General features: G+C 43.4%; 1 protein-coding gene across 2 annotated transcripts in view; it reads right to left on the bottom strand.

The window, feature by feature from the left end:
* Nucleotides 1-25,976, bottom strand: part of RUBCNL (rubicon like autophagy enhancer) — a 96,295-nt gene extending 70,319 nt beyond the window's left edge. The window contains exon 1 of one of the 2 annotated variants that reach the window (XM_056560445.1): nucleotides 25,952-25,976. In XM_056560445.1, the coding sequence (XP_056416420.1) occupies nucleotides 25,952-25,961 (10 nt within the window). In that variant the 5' untranslated portion in view covers nucleotides 25,962-25,976. Of the gene's footprint in view, nucleotides 1-3,214; nucleotides 3,230-25,951 lie in introns of those variants that run through there. The other variant, XM_056560450.1, reaches the window with a different exon arrangement.
* Between the last annotated feature and the right edge of the window lie 1,619 nt (nucleotides 25,977-27,595).

The following is a 27,595-nucleotide window of genomic DNA, read 5'->3' as shown; positions in this document are numbered from 1 at the left end:
GGCGGATACGTCCCGAACTGAGTCGCCAGCGGTGACACCTTTCGACCATAGAAGTAAATGGGGTTTGCTGCCCCCATTAACATTATACGTCGGCATCCCATTTTCAGTGGATGCGATTAACGGGGGCCAGGATGTAGTGCGGTTGTACCGGTAGGTTTCTACAGTGTTCCTGGCTTCCGTATACGGGACAGCGGACCCCATTGCTTTCTATGGCCGAGTCACCTAGTATCCACCAATTTTTTAAATAGCGCATACGTCCTGCTACTACAGCATATGTCAGATACAACTAACGGGATTGCAAACGCAGTGTGAACGAACCCTAAGGGTATGTTCACATGGCAGAATTTCCACAGTTCCGCAGAAATTTCGTTCAGAATTGCAGAATTCTGACTGAATTTGCCCTGAATTTTGGCAGAATTTCTGTGTTCTCTGAACACGGAATTCTACCAAAATTCAAGCAGTGGAATTCAGCAAAATATAAGACTGGTTTTATATATTTGTGAAATGCTGAAAACGGAATTTCTGCAGCGGGCATTGCACCGCGGAAATTCTGTTTTCGGCATTTGGCAGTGTCTGATTGGCACTGCAGTATCCTATTGAAAACAATGTGCAATAAATTACAGCAAAATTTCCGGTGGAGTTCTGCGAAATTCCAGACAGAAATTCGGCCGTATGACCATACCCTTATAAACATTTATTTTTTTTCCTCCCAGATCAGTGCTCTCCAAACTGTGGACATCCGGATGTTGCAAAACTACAACTCCCAGCATGCCCAGACAGCCATTGGAGCAGTTTTCTGCTGCACTGTTCACACGGTGGAATCCCAATTCCAGATTCTGTATTTTGCTTGGAAATGCATTGCTGTCTATATAAGACGGTGCATTTTCGAGTGGTCCTAGCGCCCGCCAGACCTTTAAAATGTGAGGAGTGTCTGCTCGTGTTTTTTTTCGGGATGGACATTCACCACATTTTACTTATTACTACCATGTGAACATACCCTGACGCAGTAATTTTTCGTTTTTTTTGTGTTTAAATTTTTTCCTCCTCGCCCTTAACTCCATAACTCTTCCAATTTTCTATCTATCTATAGGGCTTGTTGTTTGAGGGACTAATTGTACTTTGTAATGGCATCACTCATTTTACCACAAAATGTATGGTGAAGCCAAAAAAATTATTTGTGGGGCGAACTTGAAACTATTTTTGTTTGATGGAACTGTTTGATCGCTTTTTTTTTTTTTTTCCCTGGTATAAGAAGTTACCAAAAATCCGCAATTCTTGACTGTGCTGTTTAATTAACATTATATATTAATAGTTCGGACATTTATGTACGCGCCAATACCACGTTTATGTTTATTTTCTTTACGTTATTTAATTTGAAAAAGGGGTGATTTAAACATTTATTAGCGGAGATTTATTTTATTAGGGGGGATTTATTCACATTTATTACTTTATGTATTTATTTTTTATAATTTTTTACACTTTAGTTTTTTTTATAATATGCAATCTTTAGACTGCTAACACTGTTCAATTCTGTGCTAATGTGCAGTGTTGTCTGCGCTCTGCTGCTCTAGCCTGCCAATGCAGGCTTGAGTAGCAGAGCTGAGATCATACAGGTAGAGACCCTCCAGCCATCATGTAAGCTGATCGGGACCCAGCGATTACCTTTGAGTGGTCCCGACCAGCAACACACATCAACTATCTACATTTAGCAACCGGCTTTAGGTCCCACAGTCAACTTTGATCATGGGATCTGAAGGGCCACTACAGGCTATAAGCTACAGCCACTGGCTAATGATTCCAGCCGGGGGCCGCATAGTAGGGACCGGATGACGTTAAAATCCTGTTCCGCTGCCGGTCCCCACTTCCCAGAACGTACCCCATATTCTATAGGGGAATGGTCAAACAGCTGCACACACTATATAGGAAATTCCGCCCAGAATCGATGCTTAATGTCTCACTATATCAAATTAATATTTACAATGTGGACCCTTCTTTTCTGCAATTCACGCTGGCATGCTGGATATCAGCTTCTGGGCCAAATTCTGACTGATAACAACTCATTCCTGCCTATTTACTTCTCAAACTTTAATACAATTTCTTTCTTCTTTCTTTTTTTGTCCACCCGGTTGACCTCAGTGGGTCTTAAAGGTTTTGAGATTTGGGCTTTTCCTGGCCGTAAACTCTAAATTTGTGAAAACCAAAATATAGGTACTAAAGTCTGTCTCATCTTATTATGCCCTTCTTGGCAAACAGAGTGATCACCCAGAATAGGGCAGCCCCACATAGGAACCTTTGCCCAGAAGAACCCTAAGGCTAGGTTCAGACTACGGAATCTCCGGGCAGAAAATTTCCGTCCGGAGATTCTGAGTGCGGCCAGCGCAGACTGATTCAGTCGGCGCTAGGACCACGCAGACACTGCAGACTCCAATAGACTGCAATGTGTTCCGCGAGTATTTCCGCCTGAAGAAAGAGCAACGCCATTCTTCAGGCGGATATTTCCAAGCGGATTTTCCGTTCACAAATTCCAAAGTGTGAATTTGTGAACGGAAACCCATTCACTACGCTATACACTTTCCGTAGTCTGAACCTAGCCTGTTTTTTTCCTCCTAAGAGGTAGACTTTAGAATTCTAGAATATTGGGGTTAGGCTGCGTTCACAGGTTGCGGCTAATTATCCCATATGTCTTTGCCACGAATTACCAAAATTGCTGAAAAAAAATTGTGCATTTTACAGTGATTGGCATAATTTGCATACTCAAGGCAAAATGCTAAATTTTTACAAAGATTTTGTCCATCCGTGGCAAAAACATCCGGTTATTAGTTGAGGTACTGCTTATTAGCCACAACACGTGGACAAAGCCTAAGGGCCCTATTACATGATGTGATTATTGGCCGAACAAACCATTGTCTGTCAGGCTGCACATCTCCCTGTGTAATAAGGGATGTGCGGCCAACCAATGATGGAAGCAAAGGACTGCACAGATCCAGCGATTGTTCGTGTGGTCCTCTCTAGAAGACTGGTGCCTGTTTACTGGCAGCATTGGGCCATGTAATTGGACTCTTAGTAAAGCACATATCAGAATTAACATAAGACAAGAAAATTATGATCAGGAATGACTAGGTTTTTCTTTTTTCCTTCACACTAATGATGTGGCATATGATGAGCCTTACAAATGAATACAGGTACCAATGATCCCATCTTTTCCCCCTTTTACCTGTGTACTAAATCGATCTCATCAGTCAATTGTTTTATTCACTTTAAGTAATCTGCATTATATTGACTTGTTTTAGGTCCGGTATCTTCAGTTATTTCTCTATTAGAGCTCTGTGTATACAAACAATATATACACGGACTATAAGAGGCCTGTCTGTCTATAGAAGGAAAACTGCAATAAATGATGATAGATGCGGTGTCATATTTGCCACTTGTGGTGATTATTTCAATATTTTCTTTTTTTTTTTAAAGCCACCATTAAAGAATATACAGATTTATGGCAAGTCCCTCTCCCTGGAGAACTGCAAATGACTGAATGGAATGTGAGCATCTTACCAGTAAATTGGTAACAGACAACCACATAATTCAAGAAATATGCCTCCTATTCAAAGGATTCAAGTGTCAGATACAAAGGTTTTTTTTTCAATAGAATGTTGCCAGAATTTACAGTCAGGGGCTTATGTTTCAAAACTCAAAGAGGGAGATTTATCAAAACCTGTGCAGAGGAAAAGTTGCCCAGTTGCCCATAGCAACCAATCAGATTGCTTCTTTCATTTTTACCAAGGCCTCTGCAAAATGAAAGAAGAAATCTGATTGGTTGCTGTGGGCGACTGGGCAACTTTTCCTCTGCACAGGTTTTGATAAATCTCCCCCATAGTATGATAATGTTCCTTTGTTGCCCCTAGCATCTTTTAGTACAGCTTTCATTTTCTCAGTATTGTAAGGTCTGGCAGGCTGCTAGAAGAAAAGATCCTTAACCTCTTAACCCCTTAAGGACTGAGCCCTTTTTCACTTTAAGGACTCGGCCATTTTTTGCAAATCTGACCACTTTCACTTTAAACATTAATAACTCTGGAATGCTTTTAGTTATCATTCTGATTCCGAGATAGTTTTTTCGTGACATATTCTACTTTAACTTAGTGGTAAAAATTTTTGGTAACTTGCATCCTTTCTTGGTGAAAAATCCCCAAATTTGATGAAAAATGTGAAAATTTTGCATTTTTCTAACTTTGAAGCTCTCTGCTTGTAAGGAAAATGGATATTCCAAATAATTTTTTTTTTAATTCACATATACAATATGTCTACTTTATGTTTGCATCATAAAATTGATGAGTTTTTACTTTTGGAAGACACCAGATGGCTTCAAAGTTCAGCAGCGATTTTTCCAATTTTTCACAAAATTTTGAAACTCGCTTTTTTTCAGGGACCAGTTCAGGTTTGAAGTGGATTTGAAGGGTCTTCATATTAGAAATACCCCATAAATGACCCCATTATAAAAACTGCACCCCCCAAAGTATTCAAAATGACAATCAGTAAGCGTTTTAACCCTTTAGGGGTTTCACAGGAATAGCAGCAAAGTGAAGGAGAGAATTCACAATCTTCATTTTTTACACTCGCATGTTCTTGTAGACCCAATTTTTGAATTTTTGCAAGGGGTAAAAAGGAGAAAATTTTTACTTGTCTTTGAAACCCAATTTCTCTCAAGTAAGCACATACCTCATATGTCTATGTTAATTGTACGGCGGGCGCAGTAGAGGGCTCAGAAGGGAAGGAGCGTCAAATGGTTTTTGGGGGGCATGTCACCTTTAGGAAGCCCCTATGGTGCCAGAACAGCAAAAACCCACATGGCATACCATTTTGGAAACTAGACCCCTCGGGGAACGTAACAAGGGGTAATGTGAACCTTAATACCCTACAGGTGATTCACGACTTTTGCATATGTAAAAAAAAATAAAAAATTTACCTAAAATGCTTGGTTTCCCAAAAAATTTACATTTATACAAAGGGTTAAAGCAGAAAATACCCCCCAAAATTTGAAGCCCAATTTCTCCCGATTCAGAAAACACCCCATATCGGGGTGAAAAGTGCTCTGCTGGCGCACTACAGGTCTCAGAAGAGAAGGAGTCACATTTGGCTTTTTTAAAGCAAATTTTGCTCTCGGGGCATGCCGCATTTAGGAAGCCCCTATGGTGCCAGGACAGCAAAAAAAAACCACATGGCATACCATTTTGGAAACTAGAGCCCTCGGGGAATGTAACAAGGGGTTAAGTGAACCTTAATACCCCACAGGCGTTTCACGACTATTGCATATGTAAAAAAAAAAAAAAAAAATTTTACCTAAAATGCTTCTTTTCCCAAAAATTTTACATTTTTAAAAAGGGTAAAAGCAGAAAATACCCCCCAAAATTTGTAACACAATTTCTCCCGAGTACGGCGATACCCCATATGTGACCCTTAACTGTTGCCTTGAAATACGACAGGGCTCCAAAGTGAGAGCGCCATGCGCATTTGAGGCCTTAATTAGGGATTGCATAGGGGTGGACATAGGGGAATTCTACGCCAGTGATTCCCAAACAGGGTGCCTCCAGCTGTTGTAAAACTCCCAGCATGCCTGGACAGTCAACGGCTGTCCGACAATACTGGGAGTTGTTGTTTTGCAACAGCTGGAGGCTCCGTTTTGGAAACCGTGGCGTACCAGACGTTTTTCATTTTTATTGGGGAGGGGAGGGGGGCTGTGTAGGGGTATGTGTATATGTAGTGTTTTTTTTACTTTTTATTTAATTTTTTGTGTTAGTGTAGTGTAGTGTTTTTAGGGTACAGTCGCACGGGCGGGGGTTCACAGTAGTTTCTCGCTGGCAGTTTGAGCTGTTGCAGAAAATTTGCTGCAGCTCAAACTTGCAGCCCGATACTTACTGTAAGCCTCCGCCCATGTGAGTGTAACCTGTACGTTCACATTGGGGGGGACATCCAGCTGTTGCAAAACTACAACTCCCAGCATGCGCTGACAGACTGTACATGCTGAGAGTTTTAGTTTTGCAACAGCTATAGGCACACTGGTTATGTATCACGGAGTTTGTGACCTTACTCAGTGTTTCAAAACCAGTGTGCCTCCAGCTGTTGCAAAACTACAACTCCCAGCATGTACGGTGCATGGTGTAAGGTGACTGCTGGGAGTTGTAGTTTGCAACAGTTGGAGGCACACCGGTCGTGAAACACTGAGTTAGGTAAAAAAACAAAATGGGTTTCACAACCAGTGTGCCTTCAGCTGTTGCAAAACTACAACTCCCAGCATGCACTTTAGCTGTTTGTGCAAGCTGGGAGTTGTAGTTATACAACAGCTGAAGGTACACTTTTCCATAGAAAAAATGTGCCTCCAGCTGTTGCAAAACCATAAGTCCCAGCATGCCCATAAGGGAATGCTGGGAGTTGTGGTGGTCTGCCTCCTGCTGTTGCATAACTACAGCTCCCAGCATGCCCTTTTTTGAATTCCAAAGTCCAGAATAGCGTATTTTTGGTCACTTTTTACATAATAATTTTTTTTATAAAAAGCGATCAAAAAGTCTGATCAATGCAAAAATGGTACCAATAAAAACTTCAGAACACAGCACAAAAAATGAGCCCTCATACCGCCCTGTACGCGGAAAAATAAAAAAGTATATAGGGGTCAGAAGATGACAATTTTAAACGTATAAATTTTTCTGCATGTAGTTATGATTTTTTCAGAAGTCCGACAAAATCAAACCTATATAAGTTGGGTATCATTTTAATCGTATGGACCTACAGAATAATGATAAGGTGTCATTTTTATGGAAAAATGCATTGCGTAGAAACGGAAGCCCCCAAAATTAACAAAATGAAATTTTTTCTTCAATTTTGTGGTACAATTAATTTTTTTTCCGTTTCGGGTTGGATTTTTAGGTAAAATGACTGATGTCACTGCAAAGTAGAATTGGTGGCGTAAAAAATAAGCCATCATATGGAATTTTATGTGCAAAATTGAAAGCGTTATGATTTTTAGAAGGCGATGAGGAAAAAATGAAAATGCAAAAACGGAGTCCTTAAGGGGTTAAAATACGAATTACGTTTATCTTATTAGATCCATGGCCAGACCAGGACTTGTAGAACTATATGGCAGAGACTTATCCCTCTTTTCTCTATTGAAAACACATGCATGCTCTGCCAAAGGTCAGAAAGTTTGAAGGATGTGTGGCCAGCTTTTCTTATAGCTGTGTTGGAGAAAGCAGACTCACAACCCATATAGCTGCCATATAGGCAGAGCCTGTGGATTTATAGTATCTAACAAGGGATACTACAATGTATGTGAATTATGTTCTCATTAATTAATATTAACCCCTTAGGCTGGGTTCACATCAGCGGTTTTAATTTTCGTTCCTCATTTCCATTATAGAGTTTGAGATCCCATTCATTTTTATAGGCTTTTTTTTATTCTCTGCTGTACTCAGTTTTCATCATTTATGCTTCATTTCCATTATTTCTAACAGAGAAAATACTTTGCATTCAGTATTTTTTTCCACCATTAATAACAAATATTCAAATGTACGTTAGAAATTTAACTTTAATTTCTTAGTGACGGAAGTCATCTCTGTGAGCCTCTGTAAGGCTCGAATTCCACAGAGATTTTTGCCCTGCAATTTTTTTGGCTTAAAAAAAACACCAGAAAAACGCCAGAAAAACCGCCACAGTTTTTCCCTGCGTTTTGGCGTTTTTTCTGGCGTTTTTACCTTTGTGTGGAATTTGCCTTTTTTGAACCCTTTGGCGTTTTTTGTATAAAAATGGTTGGGTACCAAAAAAGGAGGAAGTAGGGATGTAAAAAAATGGATTTAACTAAATGTATTTTTTTCTAACGAAGTTTGAAATTTTAATAAATAATAAAAAGTGTGTGTGTTTAACTTTTTTTCTATTTTTTTTATTACATTTTTTAGGTAGTACTACTACTCCCGGCATGGGACACACTGTTCCATCATGGGAGTAGCAGTACCTGTACTAATAGACATATCGCCCCGGGAGTCACTACTGACACCCGATGCAATCGCCCATAATATAGCAGAGATGCGGAGCGGCTATGTACAGCGCTCCCCATCTCTGCTCTCTACTCCAGCCAGTGATGTGAATAGAACATCGCTGATTCATATTTCCCACCCAGAGTGGTGATTGGCCGGTTGGTTTCAGCCATGTTCTATTCACATCACTGGCTGGAGTACAGAGCAGAGATGGGGAGCGCTGTATAGAGCCGCTCCATCTCTGCAATAGACAGGACGATCGCAGCGGGTGTCAGGAGTGACATCCACTGTGATATGTCTTTAACTGCAAGTACTACTACTACTCCCAACATGGAGCACACTCTGCTCCATGCTGAGAGCTATAGTACCTGCATTAATAGACAGATCGCAGCGAGTGTAACTTCTGACACCTGTTGCGATCGGTCTATTAATGCAGGTACTACAGCTCCCAGCATGGAGCAGAGTGTACTCCATGTTGGGAGCAGTAGTACTTGTAGTTAAGAACAGATAACAGCAGGTATAGCTACTGACACCCGCTGTGATCCTGCTGTATAATGTATAGATGCGGACGCTCTTCTATGGTCCCCTGCCCTGCCGTATATATACACCTAGTCATATTTCCTGACAGAGTTGTGATATAGTGGGTATATATACGACAGTGCAGGCGACTATAGGAGAGCGGCCGCCGCATCTATACATTATACAGGAGGATCGAAACAGGCGATCTGTCTATTAGTACAGGTACTACTACTCCCATCATGGAACAATGTGTTCCATGCTGGGAGTAGTAGTACTACCTAAAAAAATGTAAAAAATAAAAAAAACTGTGAAAAACACACACACTACATTTTTATTATTGTCGGCTACATTTTTAGTGCTTTACCCGCTCAAAATTTTAATAAAAAAAGGTATCTCCATCACTTTTTTGGATCGCTAAAGTCCAAAAAAGAATAAAAACCGCCTGCAAAAACGCAAAATTTTAAACCAACATGTCATTTTTCTTGGCATTTTTGCTCTCCCATAGACTTCTATGGAAGGAAAACGCCACGATTTCAGGGCAAAAAATGCCAAACGAGGTTTTGTTGGGTGTTTTGAAAAACCAGCCTCTAAGCCCAAAATTGCTGAAAAACGCCAAAAGGATTTAAAAAACGCCAAACTGAAAAATGGCAAGTGAATCTGGCATTTTGCAGTTTACTATTGACTTGCAGCTAACATCTGTATGCGGCATTTTTTTCGCAGAAAAAACGCTGTGCAGACAAATTTGTGATTTTTACAGTGTTTTTGCAAAAAAAAAAAACTCCAGTGGAATTCCAGTCTTAGGCTATGTTTCGGCTAGGACTTTACTGAGATTTTTGCCCTGCGATTTTTGTGGCATAAAAACGCCAGAAAAACTGCCACAGCTTTCCCCTGCGTTTTGGTGTTTTTTCTGGCATTTTTACCATTGTGTGGAATTTGCCTTTTTTGGCCCCTTTTGCGTTTTTTACAAAATAGTTGGGTACCAAAAAAGAACAAAAAACAAAAAAAAACGGATGCAGTAGGGATGTAAAAATGTATTTAACTAAATGTTTATTTTTTATCACCAAATATTAATAAATTTTTTTATAAAGTGTGTGTGTAACTTTTTTTTCCTCTCTCTTTTTTTTTTTTTTTTTTGCATTTTTCATGTAGTACTACTACTCCCAGCATGGAACACACTGTTCCATGCTGGGAGTAGTAGTACCTGTACTATAGACATATCGCCCCGGGTGTCAGTCACCCGATGCGATCGTCCATAATATAGCAGTGATGTGGCTCTATACAGCGCTCACATCTCTGCTCTATTCACATCACTGGCCGTTCCTATTTTCCGCGGAGAGCTGTGATTGGCCGGAAGGTTGCAGCCAATCACAGCTCTGAGGAAAAGATGAATGAATGAGTTGCTGGCCGGAGTACAGTGCAGACCAGGGATGCGAGCGATGCATACAGCTGCTCGGCATCTCTGCTATAGACAGGAGGGTCACAGTGGGTGTCAGTAATGACACCCGCTGTGATGTGTCCTTAACTGCAGGTACTCCTACTCCCAACATGGAGCACACTCTGCTCCATGCTGGGAGTTGTAGTATCTGCATTAATAGACAGATCGCAGCGAGTGTAACTTCTGACACCCACTGCGATCTGTCTATTAATGCAGGTACTACAGCTCCCAGCATGGAGCAGAGGGTACTCCATGTTGGGAGTAGTAGTACTTGTAGTTAAGGAAAGATCCCTGCGGGTATCACTACTGACACCCGCTGCGATCCTTCTGTATAATATATAGATGCAGCGGCTGCTCTCCTATGGTCCCCTGCACGGCCGTATATATATACACATGTTCCTATTTCCCACAGAGAGCTGTGATTGGCTGGAACCATCTGGCCAATCACAGCTCTCTGCAGGAAATATGAATATGTGTTTATATACGTCAGTGCAGGGGACCAGAGAAGAGCGTCCGCCACATCTATACATTATACAAGAGGATCGCAACAAACCCTGGCGATCTGTCAATAAGTACAGGTAACTTCTACTTTCCTTCCATAGAAGATTATGGAAGGAAACGCCATCTGGCCTTTTTTGATATTTTAAAATACATTTTTTATTATTATTATTTTATTTACACCTTTTAAGCCTTCATAGGGGACTACCATAAGAAATCATTAGATTGCTAATGCAAATAGGATCGTCATCTCACATGAGCCAGGTGCATAGCGTACTCAACAGAGATTGGAAACAGCAAACAAAAGCTTCACAGGCAGATTAAAACATGAATCAAATAGGAGAGAAAAGCTTTAGATTGCTAATACTGAGTAATGCAATGCTATTGCAGACTCCAGCAAGTCACCTGGGACAAGTACAGGTTACAACAGAAGGACTCCAGCTGCCACACCCACAAACACATTGAATAGATAAGGCCCCTTTCACACTATAAAATTCATGCACTATTTCTTCCGTTCCTTCTCCCATCACAAAATAACGTCCATTATTAATAACGGGCTATGACGGGTTAAAATGGATACAGAAACAGATTTGTAAATAACTTCTATTAAAAAGGGGTTATCCACCATAAGGTGATTTTAGTACGTACCTGGCAGGCAGTACTGGACATGCTTAGGAAGGATCTGCACTTGTCTTGGGGCTAAATGGCTATGTTGTGAGATTACCATAACACTGTGGCTAGCTTATTGGGAACTGGTATTTTCTGTTTGAGTTTTCTTTTTTGCCTACAAATCCCATAATTCCATTTTCCTCCCTCCCACACATCAGCCACCCCACCTATTGAAACATAAATGAGCTGCATCCATGCAAAAGACCTGTAGTTTTCAATCAGGGTGCCTACAGCTGTTGCATTAGTTGCAGATTGATCTCTCTCCCAAAAAACGATTAGTGTTGCTCACGAATATTCGCAATGTAAATTTTATTTGCAAATATTGCATATTCACGAATATAGCACTATATATTCGTAATTACGAATATTGGTTTTTTTTTGGGGGGGGGGGGGTTCACAGTACACATCACAGTGATCATCCATCTCTGCTTCCAGCTTGTGTGGTCTAAAGAAGGCTCTAATACTACCGTGTGAGACTGGCATACGAATTTTCGCATATGGGAAAATTTGCATATGCAAACTTTCGCATATGCGAATTTTCGCTTATGCAAATTTCCACATATGCTAATTTTTCCCACATGCAAATTTTCGTTTATGCTAATTTTAGCATATGCGAATTTTCGTAAATGCGAAAATATAACGTGAATATTGCGAATTTAGCGAATATTCATCCATATATTCGCAAAATATCGCGAATTCGAATATGGCCTATGCTGCTCAACACTACAAACGATCCCTCCACCCATTGAAGCAGGCAGGCTCCATGTCATCAGCTGACTAGTGAGTCAGGTCTCGGCCGCATTGCAACCTGGGAAAAATCGGAGACAAGTCATTTTGTATGCTGTTAAAATATTCACCCCAATAAATAAATATTGGGGTGAAAATCACATAAGAATTGTGAGAAAACCGTCACACACAGGTACAGACACCATGTTATGAACTACACTAACTTTTCAGCCCCTGTAGCATAGTCAAATAAAAAAAAAAATCCTGGAATACCCCTTTAATCCTTCCAGTACTTATCAGCTGTTGTGTACTACAGAGAAAGTTATTTTCTTTTAGAATTTCCTTTCTGCCGTACCACAGGCAGAAAGTGCTCTCTGCTGACACCTCTGTCCATGTCAGGAATTGTCCAGAGCAAGAGAGGTTTGCTATGGAGATTTTCTCCTGCTCTGGACAGTTCCTAAAATGTCAGCAGAGAGCACTGTGGTGTCAGCAGGGAGCACTGTGGTCAAACAAAAGAAATTCAAAAAGATAGAACGCCCTCTGTAATATGCAGCAGCTGATAAGTACTGGAAGGATTAAGATTTTTCAATAGAAGTCGTTTACAAATCTGTTTAACTTTCTGACACCAGTTGATTTATCGTCATCAATTTGTCGGGGGTACCTTTGGACGAAAATTGTACATCCTTATTAGAAAAAGGACTTAACTACTGTATCACTGAAAACTTCAATTGGACGGATTTCGAAATAGATTTGTACAAAGGTGTCAGAAGAATGGCACTGCATACATTTTTCCATCAAAAAGAACAGAGAACGGAAAGGCAAGGAGAGTTTCCTGCAGTACTTGGGACACTCGGGTTCAGCGCACATTTCGCCACTGATCCAACAGAGACCAGTGACTTGGAATTACTCCTAAGTCTCCAGCACCCCGAGATTTCATCCCCCAACCAGATTATAGAACTACCTGAGTTCAAAGGAGGGAGACAATCTAGCTTCTGCCCTCCCATCCAGACAGGCAGCAGTCTGGATATATTCTCCAGTAAAGTCAAGAATGACGTGAGGGCTCTGATCTATCCCACTCCCAAGGCCAATTTAACACATAAAGAGAAAAGAGCCCTAGAGTGGCTCAGAAGCAGAAAAGACCTGGTAATCAAAAAGGCAGATAAGGGCAACAGTACAGTGATAATGTCGACTGAACAATATAAGCAGGAAGCCCTCAGGCAACTTTCAGACCCCATTACATACCTAAGAACACCTTCTGATCCTACCAGCAAAGTACTCTCTCTTCTACAGTCTTTCCTCAGGCAACAAGTGGAGTCTCACATGTTATCCCGCAAAACAGCCGAAAAACTGCTCCCGGATAACCCCTCGAGGCCACAGTGGTACTTTCTCCCGAAGGTCCACAAGAGCTTCGAGAGACCACCGGGCAGGCCTATGATTTCAGGCATCGGCTGGGTGACGGAGTATTTATCACAATACTTAGATTGGTTATTGCGCCCAATCCTTAGCGACATTCCGTCATACCTAAGGGACACGAACGACTTCCTAGCCTGTTTAATGGAAATTTATATTGAAGAGGGAGATGCTTTGGGATCCATCGATCTAGAATCCCTTTACACGAGGATCCCCCCATGGTACTGGTATCTCAGCCATTGCGGGCAGCGCAGCAGACAAGTTTGAAGCATAAATCAAGTTCATAACAGAGGGTCTGCAACTGGTCCTCAAAAACAATTTTTTTCAATTCAATGGGACGTGGTACAAACAGGAGACCGGCACGGCAATGGGCACGCCAGTCTCCTGTACATATGCCAACATCTTCCTTGCTGTACTTGAAGCCCATATGATTTTTTCCACTACCAACCCTTTCCTAAAATTCATCAAACTGTACAAGCGTTATGTGGATGATATTTTCGTGATTTGGTCGGGTAGTCAGGCACTTTTCGAGCAATTTGTTGCATACCTGAATGGGAACAATACCATGAACATGACATTTACTTCGGACTTCAGTACTCTCGAACTCGCCTTCCTGGATGTGATTGTCTCCATAAAAAACTCAGAACTGCACACTGCAGGCTACAGGAAGCCCTCAGCCCCTTTGATGTATCTACATCATGATTCATATCACCCCACTCACACTAAAAAAAATCACTTCCCTACAGCCAGTTCCTGCGGCTCAAGAAGATCAATAGTGATGAATCCACATATATGCAACAAGCGAATCAATTGAAATCACATCTGAGTAACAGAGGTTACCCAGCACACTGTCTGAGCACAGCCCTCAAGAAAACCAGTGAGAGATCAAGAAAAGATCTCATTTTGAAAACAAATTCCACGTCACGGCCCCCCCCCCCCCGAAACGATTTAATTTCTCCTTCAAACACAGCGAGATGTCAACTATAAGCAAAAGAGCCATCTATCATCATTGGCATATTATAGAAGAGGACCCCCTCTTAAGGGAGATCGCAATCGAGAAACCTCTGATCGCACATAAACGTACAAGAATGCTCAAAAATGAATTGGTACACAGCAAGTTTACATCAGGATCGACTACAACGTCCACTTGGCTTAAGGACACACGCCCTATGGGAAACCATAGATGTGGGACCTGCTCTTTTTGCAGCCAAATGAAACAAGGCAAAAACTACCAATTAGGTGGCGAAAATATACATGTCACAGACCTTATCACCTGTAGAACCAAATTTGTGATATACTGTATACAGTGCCCCTGTAGTCTTTTTTACATTGGATGTACCACCCGCCCGATGTTCGTGAGGTTTAGAGAACATGTCAGACCTTCCAGAAGGAAAGAAGGAGTACCAAGACTGGCAGAACACTTACACTCTGAGCATAGTGGCAACCCCGCTTCTCTAACTTTCTTTGGTTTAGAAACAGTGACAACGACCCCTGCAGGTCTTACCAGACAGACCTTTTTGCAACAAAAAGAAGCCCGCTGGATATCCCGGCTGGGAGCCATTGGACCCATAGGGTTCAATGAACGCAATGAGTTTAATGCATTTTTGTAAAAGTACCTAACATTCTGCATCCCCCTTCCCCTCTTTCCCTTTCCCTTCCCCCCCCCCCTCCTCTGTACTTTCCTCCATACCTTGACATTATCACTGTCAACTGTCCTTCATACATGTGGACGCTACAGCTCGGCTACAGCTATTCAGCTACTTGCCTGTTCTTCCTGGCAGCGCTGGAGGTCACATCGCAGCAGCCATTGACACGTAGCGTCATGTTGCTAAGCAACAACATGTCAGCTGATTGATGACGCGGCGGTAAAGTATAAAACCAAGACCACGAGCATCATCAGTGGGCGTGACCAAGCGGGTAACCCGCGAAATGGAACCGTCGTTCCACGAGCTCGGCTGAGCTCTAGATCTTCAATTCCCTGCCCGAACTGCTGTAACCCCGTTACATGGAATAAAAGCAACTTCTTTGGCATATACCGGGTGAGTGCGTCTTATATATTCTCCTTTTTTCAGAAGAATACAGCAGCACACCCACCTTGCACCCCACCCACCTCTATCAGGTGTATATAAGGTGTCTGGGATGTTTCAGATCCTGCAATGCCTGCTGAACTGATCGCACAGAGGCATATTCATAGTGAAGGGTCCGTCCCAAATGAGGTCACCTTACCGCGGTGGGACGGTCCAAGCTATTTGGCCGCCAAATTGCAAGCTAAGTACCTCACTATTTCATAACTTCATAATTTTATATTTCCATTTATTACACCATAGCTGTATAGCTTTTCATGTTGTATCTATATACTCATGTTTTATCTATATCTTTGTGCTAGCAGTGTGCTGCTGTATTGTTCTGTTGCTGTATAGTTAGCCCAGCAGCTTGCACCTGCAAGCCAGGTCCATACAATAGTTTGGAATCAATAGTGCTGGCTGACTTATCCTTTAATATATATATATATATATATATATATATATATATATATATTGTAAGGAACCGTCCTCGGGTATTCACTCTGGGATCGTCCTGGAAGACGCCACAGGATGCGTTTCTTCTCAATAAACCAGCAAACAAACGTTTATAATGCAAATCTGGCACCTTGCCAGTTTTATTAGACAAGGTTGCAGGGAAAAAACAAAACAAAAAGCGGGAACAAAGCAAAATCCTAGACAGTCTGGTCACTGACTAAACAGATCAGCTTGTCCTGACTAACAACCGCTGAGCTTCCCTCAGCCGGTTAAACATATGTCCCCTGCAACCTTCTACTCACAATTCATGTCACTCTTTGAGCCACTCATAGCTCGGGCTGTGTACTCCTCAGCAGGCTCTGTCTCTCCCCTACAGCCCACTTGCTGTCTCCTAGGAAGAGCCCAGATTAGACTGACTCTCCATCTTATATACACACCTCCCTTCCCTCCTGCCTCATTAATTAAGAAGCAGGTGAGATTCTCCAGGGTTAGCCAAGGAAATACACCCTTTCCTTGCCACCTCATCACATATCCCCCCCCCCCCCCTTTACTCAGACCACCGGGAAGGAGCACATGTATTTGAAAGGCAGAAACCATTTGCCTTTCCTTTCCCTGGGCCGACTTTTGTCCCACAGTCTCTGAAGTCCTTGACTTTTCTTCCGGACTTTTACCAGCCACCATTTGCAAGTCTCTCGGTCGCATCTCTCCCGTACCAGGTTCTTCACCCTGGTGCGGGCAGTGTTCTTGAAATTATGGACCGAGAGGACCGATGCTTCTAACCTTTGTCTTCTTCTGACTTGCCGGACCTCTGCCTCTGCTTCAGAAAATCTTTCGGCCTCAGTGGCTTCACCAACCACTGTCTTGTTCTCTGTAGCTTCAGAGGACCTCTGACACGGGTCCAAGTCCGTTTCAACTTTAGAGGACTTCCCACCTGGTTTCACCACAGTTTTGATTTCAGTGGATTTCTCACATGGTTTCACCTCATCCCTTCCAGCTTTCTCTTAATGGGCACCAGCTTCCTCAGGTTTGGCCTCAGAGTCTTTGGCTCCTTCAGATTCTTGTGTAGAATCAGCTTCTACTACTGTTTGGCTCTTCTCTGAAGCTTCTTCAGGCTTACTCTTCTCTTCACCTGTAGCTTTAAATGTGCCATTTTCTTTACTCACAGCTTTTGAGGTTGACTCTGGTTTAGCTTCTGCTTCAGAGGATTTCTCTGCCTCAGCATTACCTTCAGAATTTTTGGTCTCCTCAGGTTTAGAGGATTTCCCACCTGACTTTTCCTTAGTCTCCACTTCAGAGGATTTCCCACCAGGTTTCAGCTCAGTCCTAGCTTCAGGGGACTTCTTACACGGCTTCACCTCAATCTTAGCATTAGAGGACTTTTTACCGGGCTTCAGAGAAAGCTCTGCTCTCTTTTAGAACTTCCTGGTCCTCATCCTCTCACTGTCAAGTAACTCTGTCAAGTCTCTGACAGTATCTTCCAAAGACAGCAATTGTTTCCTCAACTGTTCATTGTCCGCCAGCACAGCCACCTGCTCGCAGAGTTGTGCTCCCAGCAAAACCAAGACAGCTACGTGGGACCTTCTGCGCGTTTCGTTCTGCGCTTCCAGGCTCTCTTTTAAGATCTTCATGTCATCTTCCAGCTTTTTATATTTCAGCTGCTCACTCTTGAGCTTTGCGGAGATCATCTTCTCACTGTCCAGCAACAGTTTCTTGGTCTACTCTAACTCATTGATAGATTTTCCATTCTCACCAATCTGTTCAGAGAGATCTGAGATCTCCTGTTGCAAATTCTTGTTTTCATGTTGCAGAATCTCAACTTGTTCCAGGGCCTCCTCATACTGCTCACGGAGCAAGTCACTGTCAAGACGAGCAGATTGAAGAGCATGTGCAAGGGCACTCTTCGCCTTGACTTCCTCCTCAAGTTGTCTCTTAGTTTTAGAGACATTCTCCAGATTGCTGGCAAGATCATCAACTTCCATTTTCATTTCCTTCTTCTCTTTTTCAATTTTTTCCATGGCTACCAGCCTAGCCTTATGATCACTCCGCAGAGCCTGATATGCACAATGTATAAGACTCACTTCTTCCTGGAATGACATCCGCTTGGCCAGACTCTCCACTTCACTCTCCTTGCTGGTCACAAGATCCTGGGAGCGGGACAGTTCATCCTGCAGAGCCACAAACTCACTTCTGTGGTGCTCCATGACTTTTTCCAGCTGAAGCCTCGCTTCTTGCTCTTTCTTAAAGTCAGCAAGCGATTTGTCCCTCTCCTCTGTCAAGCGATGTACCTCTTTTTCTTTCTCCATCAACTTCACAGAAACCATCTGCAGGGACTCTTCCAGATTCTGGATCTGCTCCAGTTTTTTCCCAACGCCAGCTCATCTTTTCCGAGACCTTTTACTGATAGCGGTCTCCTCACTCTCGCTATTAGACCTTGAGACATCCTCTGGTCCTCTGTCAGACACTCTACCCAGCTCTTCTCCATCTCTAGATGAAGTCTCCCCCTTTTTCGGGGTTGCGGCCACTTGTGCCTTGTTATTATCATCAACAACAGGTGCCACCGACACCTGACACTCTTCCTCTCCTACCACGTTGGCAACTCTGGAGACTCTTGCTAAACACTCCTGTCGGACCGGTAATCCCTTGGCGGAAAGTACGTTGCTCCTAGCAACAACTTCAATGGCTCTTGGCACCAGCGAGTCCAGGTGATTCTCGAACAATTCCTCTGAACTGTCTCTCGGCTCCTTGGCAGACTTTTCTTTTGTCTTGTCACAGGTTCTCCACGGCCTGGCAAAAACTACTAGGGCTCCTGGGTCTGCAACAATATCTGGTCCAGCTCTAGTCACCTGACTATCTTCCCACAACTGCTGAAAAAACGAAAAAACCTTCCCCAGCACTACTTCATACTCTAAGGTAGGCTCTATTGCAACCTTGTGACTTATGGTACCATAGGGAGTAGAAATACACACATTAACTGTTTTATAACCCCAAATACCGGCTTGTATAGACACTATAGCGGGGTCCGGCTTTTCTGCAGCTGGTCTTTACCAGACTTACTACACATTTTGGATCTAACAAAACCATCATCTTTTTACCTTCTATTTCCAGCTCACACAGGTTTTCTTTTGTCCTGCGAGAGGTGGTGACAGAACTTTTTACATCAGAACACATTAACATAAGTTTTTCAAGAAAAACATTATCAGCCTGCATGGGTCCACAATATACAGCACCATTCACACAGTCCAGTAGAGACCCCCCAGTCCTCACTACTTCCGGAATCTTTGTGTGTGAACTCTCAGGTGCACTCTCAGCATCCCACAGCTGCCTGAAATAAGGAAAGTCTCTGCCCAGTACAATTTCAACTGTAAGTTCCGCACATACCTCCATCATATGGCTTACTGTCCCAAAACATGTATCAAAGGTAATTTGAACAGTCTTACCGGGCTCCGGGCGGGACTTCACAAAGGGAATAATTTCCGGCATAATCCGAGATTTCCGGCATAATCCGAGTCTGGCAAAAATCCAACTCCACCAACAGTGGGACTCCAGTGGGACTCCACCCACTAATAACTCACGGGTCCTCTTTTCATCTTTGTGACCATCGGTTGTGGCCCACGTCGGTTGCTCCCAGCAACAGCCTCCCGATGGCGACCCATTTCCAGAGAGAAAAAAAAATAATAATCTCGATCCGTTGCCCCTAGCAACGCTCCTCCATAGACACCATCCTGTGCTTGAACTCCTCTACTGGGCTTATCCAACTTGCAACATGCAGGGGGTTGCTCCTAGCAACGGCTAAACTGCAACTCATCCGTTGGTTGCCCTTGGCAACGGTTTGCCCGCATCCTCCACCATATTGTAAGGAACCGTCCTCGGGGATTAACTCTGGGATCGTCCTGGACTACGCCACAGGATGCGTTTCTTCTCAATAAACCAGCAAACAAATGTTTATAATGCAAATCTGGCACCTTGCCAGTTTTATTACACAAGGTTGCAGGGAAAAAAATAAACAAAAAGCAGGAACAAAGCAAAATCCTAGACCGTCTGGTCACTGACTAAACAGATCAGCTTGTCCTGACTAACAACCGCTGAGCTTCCCTCAGCCGGTTAAACATATGTCCCCTGCAACCTTCTACTCACAATTCATGCCACTCTTTGAGCCCCTCATAGCTTGGCTGTGTACTCCTCAGCAGGCTCAGTCTCTCCCCCTACAGCCCACTTGCTGTCTCCTAGGAAGAGCCCAGATTAGACTGACTCTCCATCTTATATACACACCTCCCTTCCCTCCTGCCTCATTAATTAAGAAGCAGGTGAGATTCTACAGGATTAGCCAAGGAAATACACCCTTTCCTTGCCACCTCATCACAATTTAAATATATATATAGAGGTATACACAGTGAAATCTCCCTTAGTGGACACCTCCTATTAGGGGACTCCTCCCAATAGCGGACAGTTTTTAATTCCCGGCAGAGTCCCATAGGACTTTGCACCCTCCGAATAGGGGACATTCCCAATAGCGGTTGTGGACACACACAATAGGGGACAATAGGGAACAAAACACTCCCAATAGCAGGGCCGGATCATTATTGGGGCTCATGGAGCGACTGCTCCGGGCCCCGGACCCGCAGGGGGCCCCCATCACATTCGGGACATCCCTGTGTCCCGAAAAATCTTTTCAGAACACAAGGATGTCCAGCCAGTCATCTCTCTGTGGCGGCCCCCGCGTTTATACTTTAAAAAACGCAGGGCCGCCGGGAGATAGCGCACACAGGGACGTCACTGACATCCCGTGCGTGCGCCCATAAGAGAAAAGCGGAGCAGTGAGGAGGACGCGCGCGCATGGTAAGTGACCAGCGACACGTCATCTTCAGTGTTCCTACCTCCGCTACTACGGTCCCGGGACCTACTGCTAGAGCCCATAGGCCATAGCAGTAGATCGTGACCCTGGGGTCCCCGGACCAGAGGAGCGGTGGTCGGAATACTGAAGTGGGGCAGTAAACAGGTATACAGCCTCCAGCCATACATTGTATATGGCTGAAGGCTGTATGTCTGTGGGGGAACATTACTGCACCTAATGTGGGGGAACTGTACTGCACCTAATGTGGGGGAACTATACTGCACCTAATGTGGGGGAACTATACTGCACCTATTGTGGGGGAACTGTACTGCACCTAATGTGGGGGAGAACTATACTGCACCTAATGTGGGGGGGAACTATACTGCACCTAATGTGGGGAACTGTACTGCACCTAATGTGGGGGGGAACTATACTGCACCTAATGTGGGTGACTGTACTGCACCTAATGTGGGGGAACTATACTGCACCTAATGTGGGGGAACTATACTGCACCTAATGTGGGGGAACTATACTGCACCTAATGTGGGGGAACCATACTGCACCTAATGTGGGGGAACTATACTGCACCTAATGTGGGGAACCATACCGCACCTAATGTAGGGAACTATACTGCACCTAATGGGGGGAACTATACTGCACCTAATGTGGGGAACTATACTGCACCTAATGTGGGGGAACTATACTGTGCCTAATGTGGGGAACTATACTGTGCCTAATGTGGGGGAACTGTACTGCACCTAATGTGGGGGAAACTATACTGCACCTAATGTGGAGGAACTGTACTGCACCTAATGTGGGGAAACTATACTGCATCTAATGTGGGGGAACTATACTGCACCTAATGTGGAGAACTATACTGCACTTAATGTGGGGGAACTGTACTGCACCTAATGTGGGGGAGCTATACTGCACCTAATGTGGGGAACTATACTGCACCTAATGTGGGGAAACTATACTGCACCTAATGTGGGGGAACTGTACTGCACCTAATGTGGGGAACTGTACTGTGCCTAATGTGGGGGAACTGTACTGCCAACCTAATGTGGGGGAACTGTACTGCCAACCCAATGTGGGGGAACTGTACTGCCAACCTAATGTGGGGGAACTGTACTGCCAACCTAATGTGCGGGGACTGTACTGCCAACCTAATGTGCGGGGACGTATACTGCCAACCTAATGTGCGGGGACTTATACTGCCAACCTAATGTGGGGGAACTGCAGCCTAATGCGGGGGAACTATACTGCACCTAATGTGGGGGAACTATACTGCACCTAATGTGGGGGAACTGTCGGGGGGGGGTGGGGGCATCATAATGAAGTGCTCTGTCTTCCAGGCAGCCTTAATCTGGCCCTGCCCAATAGGGGATAAAACTCTCCCAATAGGGGACAAAACACACCCAATAGGGGACAAAATGCTCTCAATAGGGGACAAAACACACCGAATAGGGGACAAAACACACCCAATAGGGGACAAAACACTCCCAATAGGGGACAACCAGGCTTATGTGCCACCCTACCTTGTACACAGGGCTGCCGTCGGGGTTCAGCCAATACAATACCGCAGTAAGTGACTCGGGTTCCCAGGAGGCCCTGGCCCCTGCTGGACCCCCCTGTAGCAGCCCCAACACACCCCTTGTACCAAATAATGCCCCCTGTGCCAAATCATCCCCCCCCCCCTGTGCCAAATCATTCCCCCCCATGCCAAATCATCCCCCCTGTACCAAATCATTCCCCCATGCCAAATCATCCTCCCCATGACAAATCACCCCTCCCCCCCCATGCCAAATCATTCCTCCATTCCCTCATCCTCCTGTTCTTCTTACTTGGGCAGCAGGCAGTGATGAGTGGCACTCCTCTGCGCTTCACTCAGTGAGGACAGTGAACGGCCCGAAATGACGAGTGACGTATGGAGTGTCACTTGCCTCTGCTGGCAGCCGCCGATACCCTCATTGAAGCGCAGAGGAGCATTTCTCATCACTGCCTGCTGACCAGATAATAAGTAAGAAGAACAGGGGGATGAGGGAATGGGGGAATGATTTGGCATTGCGGAGGGAATGATTTGGCAATGCTTTTCCTAATTCATTATATTTTTGAGATAAAAAGTTTTATTACAGTGCAAAATTATTTATTTATATTTAGCTTTTATAGTGTTTTGTAGGTAATTACACTCTGGAGTGAGTACAGTACAGTATTCCATAATTTAGAAAGATGTCTAAGCTTTTTTTCCCAACAGGGGATATCTCCCAATAGTGGACACTTTTTAATTCCCCATGAGTGTCCACTATTGAAAGATTCTACTGTAGATATATATATATATATATATATATATATATATATATATATATACATATGAAAGAAGGTAGCATCACACAAATCATGGTGAAAAGGTGTATGGCTTTATTCACCAAACATCAGAGGTGACATTTCGGCTGTCTCTCACAGCCATTATCAAGCAGCAAGTGGTATAAAGTGAATGGTATAAATAGTTTACAACAAGACTCATTAACATACAGTACATAATTAAGCAAACGTTATTGAATATACAGGGGTTCATTCATACACAAATAAACACAAGTAGGGAACCTACGTTATGTAAAAGTTAAAAACACATGAGAAAACATCATAAAATTGTGACTGTGTATTAATTACAGCTATTTAATGTGCAAGTGTACATAATTCATACGTGATACCTTAGTGAATCAGAGGGGGAGGTCCCGGCGTGCATGTCACCAGGTTTCTCCGTGTGGAACGCTTCACCATACAACGCTGCCAGAGTGTATTGGCATTTCCGGCAGTCCACCGGAAGTGACGAGGTATATCGGTATTGAAAATAGATACACGCGTTGTGCGCACGCGCACTCAGGTTGTCAGGTCCACAGTGCCATTTTATTTAAGGGCTGGACCGACCTGTCATTTCATGCTTGGGAGTGAGTGAAGACAGTATTACACGGCTGAATCAGTGGTATCACTGTAGTGACAAGCTGAATTTACCAGCGCATCTTGGGTGGAGGGGGCGCACACTTGATCTGGGCGTACCTCGCTGCAGTTCACGGGGGCGTGGACTCGTCTCCGTGTTGCGTGGAACCTGGTTTGGTGTCTCCCTGTCCATTTCCATGTTTCTGGCATCCACTCACCCACCTTTGCTTCTATATAAATTGATTGCCGTGGTTCCATCTCGTGTCTTCAATTCACTACCCGGCATGTAGACTCGTCCTAAATTGGTCCTAAAAATTTATATATTCCCACTCCAGGTAGTGGGAATATATAAATTTTTAGGACCAATTTAGGACGAGTCTACATGCCGGGTAGTGAATTGAAGACACGAGATGGAACCACGGCAATCAATTTATATAGAAGCAAAGGTGGGTGAGTGGATGCCAGAAACATGAGCGCACTGGAGGAGAGCCCCCGTCAAGTGAAACAGATGGGAAGACACCACACCAGGCTCCCCGTAACAAGAAGATGAGTCCACCCCCCCCACCCCGTGAACTGGGGAGAGGTACGCCCAGATCAAGTGTACGCCCCCACCACCCAAGATGCGCTGGTAAATCCAGCTTGTCACCACAGCGATACCACTGATTCAGCCATGTAATACTGTCTTTGCTCACTACCAAGCATGAAATGACAGGTCAGTCCTGCCCCTAAATAAGATGGCGACCTGAGTGAGCATGCGCACAACGCGTGTATCTATTTTTCAATACCGATATACCTCGTCACTTCCGGTGGACTGCCGGAAATGCCAATACACTTCGGCAACATTGTATGGCGAAGCGTTCCACATGGAGAAACCTGGTGACACGGATGCTGGGACCTCCCCCTCTGATACACTAAGGTACCACATATGAATTATGAACACTTGCACATTAATTGCTGTAATTAATTCACAGTTGTGATTTTATGATGTTTTCTCACCTTTAAGATGTTTTTAACCTTTAAATAACGTAGGTTGACTACTTGTGTTTATTTGTGTATGTATTAACCTCTGATATGTAATCCTATTATACACAATGACTGTAATTTCAATAACGTTTTCAGATGTCAATATCCTCTGTTCAGAATGTAATTAAGAAATGGCAGTCATCAGGAACAGTGGAAGTTAAAGCAAGATCTGGAAGACCAAGAAAAAATATCAGACAGAACAGTTCGCAGGATTGTGAGAAAACCAATTCAAAACCCCCATTTGACTGCACAATCCCTCCAGAAAGATCTGGCAGACACTGGAGTTGTGGTAACCTATTCCACTATAAAGAGATACTTGTACAAATATGGTCTTCATGGAAGAGTCATCAGAAGAAAACCTCTTCTACGTCCTCACCACAAAAATCAGCGTTTAAACTTTGCAAATGAACATATTGACAAGCCTGGTGCATTTGGGAAACAAGTTCTGTGGACCGATGAGGTTAAAATTGAGCAAAGGTACGTTTGGAGAAGAAGGGGAACAGAATTTAGTGAAAAGAACCTCTGTCCAACTGTGAAGCATGGGGGTGGATCAATCATGCTTTAAGGTTGTATTGCTGCCAGTGGCACAGGGAACATCTCACGAGTAGAAGGAAAAATGGATTCAATAAAATTTCTGCAAATTTTGGATGCTAACTTGATGCCATCTGTGAAAAAGCTGAAGTTAAAGAGAGGATGGCTTCTACAAATGGATAATGATCCTAAACACACCTTCGAAATCCACGGGGGATTACATCAAGAGGCGTAAACTGAAGGTTTTGCCATGGCCTTCACAATCTCCTGACCTCAACATAATTGAAAATCTATGGATAGACCTTAAAAGAGCAGGACGTGACAGACAGCCAAGAAATCTCAAAGAACTGGAAGACTTTTGTAAGGAAGAATTGGCAAAGATACCTCAAACAAGAAATGAAAGACTCTTGGCTGGCTACAAAAAGCTTTTACAAGCTGTGATACTTGCCAAAGGGACAGTACAAGAAATTAACTCTGCAGGGTGCCCAAACTTTTGCAGACGCCATTTTTTTGTTTTCTGTTATTTTGAAAGTGCAAATGATAGAAATAAAATCTAACTTTTGTTGACATATTATAAGAATGTCTAATTTGTAATTTGATGCCTTTTGGAGATTTTTCCATCTTTCCTTGGCTTCTTTATGCACTTTTGATCCCCACTGTATCCCCTATCCTGTGGATAGGAGATAGGTTTATAGATACTGGATAACCTCTTTAAGTTCACAATGGATTGCCAAGATTGGATGAATTATAAAAAGCCTGAAACTGAACTATTATGAAAAATTGTTTAATTCTATACATTAGTAGTAGTAACCACAAAAAAATATTATTATAAATATACCTCTTTTCATTAGGTCACAGTGTTAGAAATCCAGGGGAAGGGGGAGTGTACCTCCTTGTGGTGGGAGATGATGAGTCATCTCTTGTCTATCACTAATGGACAAGCATATGCTGCTGCAGGGCTGGTTAGTGTCCCAGTTGGTATGGAGACCCCTAGTGGTGGGATTTTCAGGGGCCGTTTTCAAATATTCAAACCCTATTACAAAAGATCTTAAATTTTCATCAGTAACAACATACAGTATACAAAGTGTGTAGATCTGAAAGTTCCCATTTAAGCGAGACATGCATCAGAATACTATTTTTTTTAATGCTGCACTTTCCTATGAATTTGGAAACAGTAAAAAGATGCCTAAACAGTGGTGTACATTGCAGACTTCTGTCTGAGGAATGCATTGGGAATACTCCTGAAGAATATCTCTGATTGAAGAAAAGAATGTGATGAGTCCCCTCCCTGAAGGATGTTTTAACATCTTCGATTGTTTGTTTGGAAAATAAATGTTTGCTTAATTTTTATCAGCACCTGTTCTTTCCTGACCTTCGAAACCAAAGTCTGAAGTAACAGATTACATACTTTCCCTTGCTGTTATGTATGATGTAAACATAAACTGAGCACAAGAGGGCAAGCTCCCATAACCAGCTGCACTGTATCACCCTTAGGCCATTGTCACATGACAGAATTCTGAAATTCCGCACAAATTACTTTCATCAAAGATTTCTTAACAGAATTGCGGAATTCTGCCGAAATTGTGGTGGAATTCTGTGTTCTCCAAACACAGAATTCTGGCCAAAATTCAAGTCTCATTGAGTTCAATGGGATTCCGCCCGCACTGTCCTTTAAATTTAGCGAAAAGCGGTGTTTCCTAATTTCAAGAAAACGTGTATTACTACCATGTTTATTTAAAAAAATAATAATATAAATATGTATATATATATATATATATATATATATATATATATATATATATACAGTGGTCCCTCAACATGCGATGGTAATTAGTTCCAAACGACCCATCTTTGTCAAATCCATCGTATGTTGAGGGATTCTTGCAATGTAAAAGTGCATTAAATACTCACCTGTCCCCGCCGCTCCGGACCGCGTCCTCACCGCTCCCGATGGTCTCCCAGGGGCTCCCGATGGGGTCCTGCTGCTCCGGCGTCTTCTTCGGGATCCTCTGGCTTCTTCCGCATTTTCACCGGTGTCCGGGCCTCGCTTTCTGGTGACGTTATTACGTTGTTGCGCCGGGACGGCATGCGCAGCTACGTAATAACGACGCTGGAAAGCAAGGCCCGGACACCGGAGAGGACCGGGAGCAGCAGGGATAGGTAAGTGAACCTGCTGGGGCACATTACACTGCTATCCGACAGCAGCTTAAGCATTTTGCGCTGCCGGATAGCAGTTAATGCGATGGCCCGACATATAAAAGCATTGTATGTTGATGCTGACAGCGACATGCGATGGCCTCTGAGAGGCCATCGTATTTCGATTTGATCATATGTCGGGGCCATTGCATGTTGGGGGGTTACTATATATATATATATATATATATATATATATATATATATATACGGATGGAGAACAGCAACTCGTAGTCAGGATAGCAGAAGGTCTGGGCAGGCAGTGCGAGGTCAGGAACAAAGCAGGAGG

This window comes from Hyla sarda, chromosome 2 (assembly GCF_029499605.1).
Source record: "Hyla sarda isolate aHylSar1 chromosome 2, aHylSar1.hap1, whole genome shotgun sequence".
NCBI lineage: Eukaryota > Metazoa > Chordata > Amphibia > Anura > Hylidae > Hyla > Hyla sarda.
This window is presented reverse-complemented; position numbering and strand designations above follow the sequence as displayed.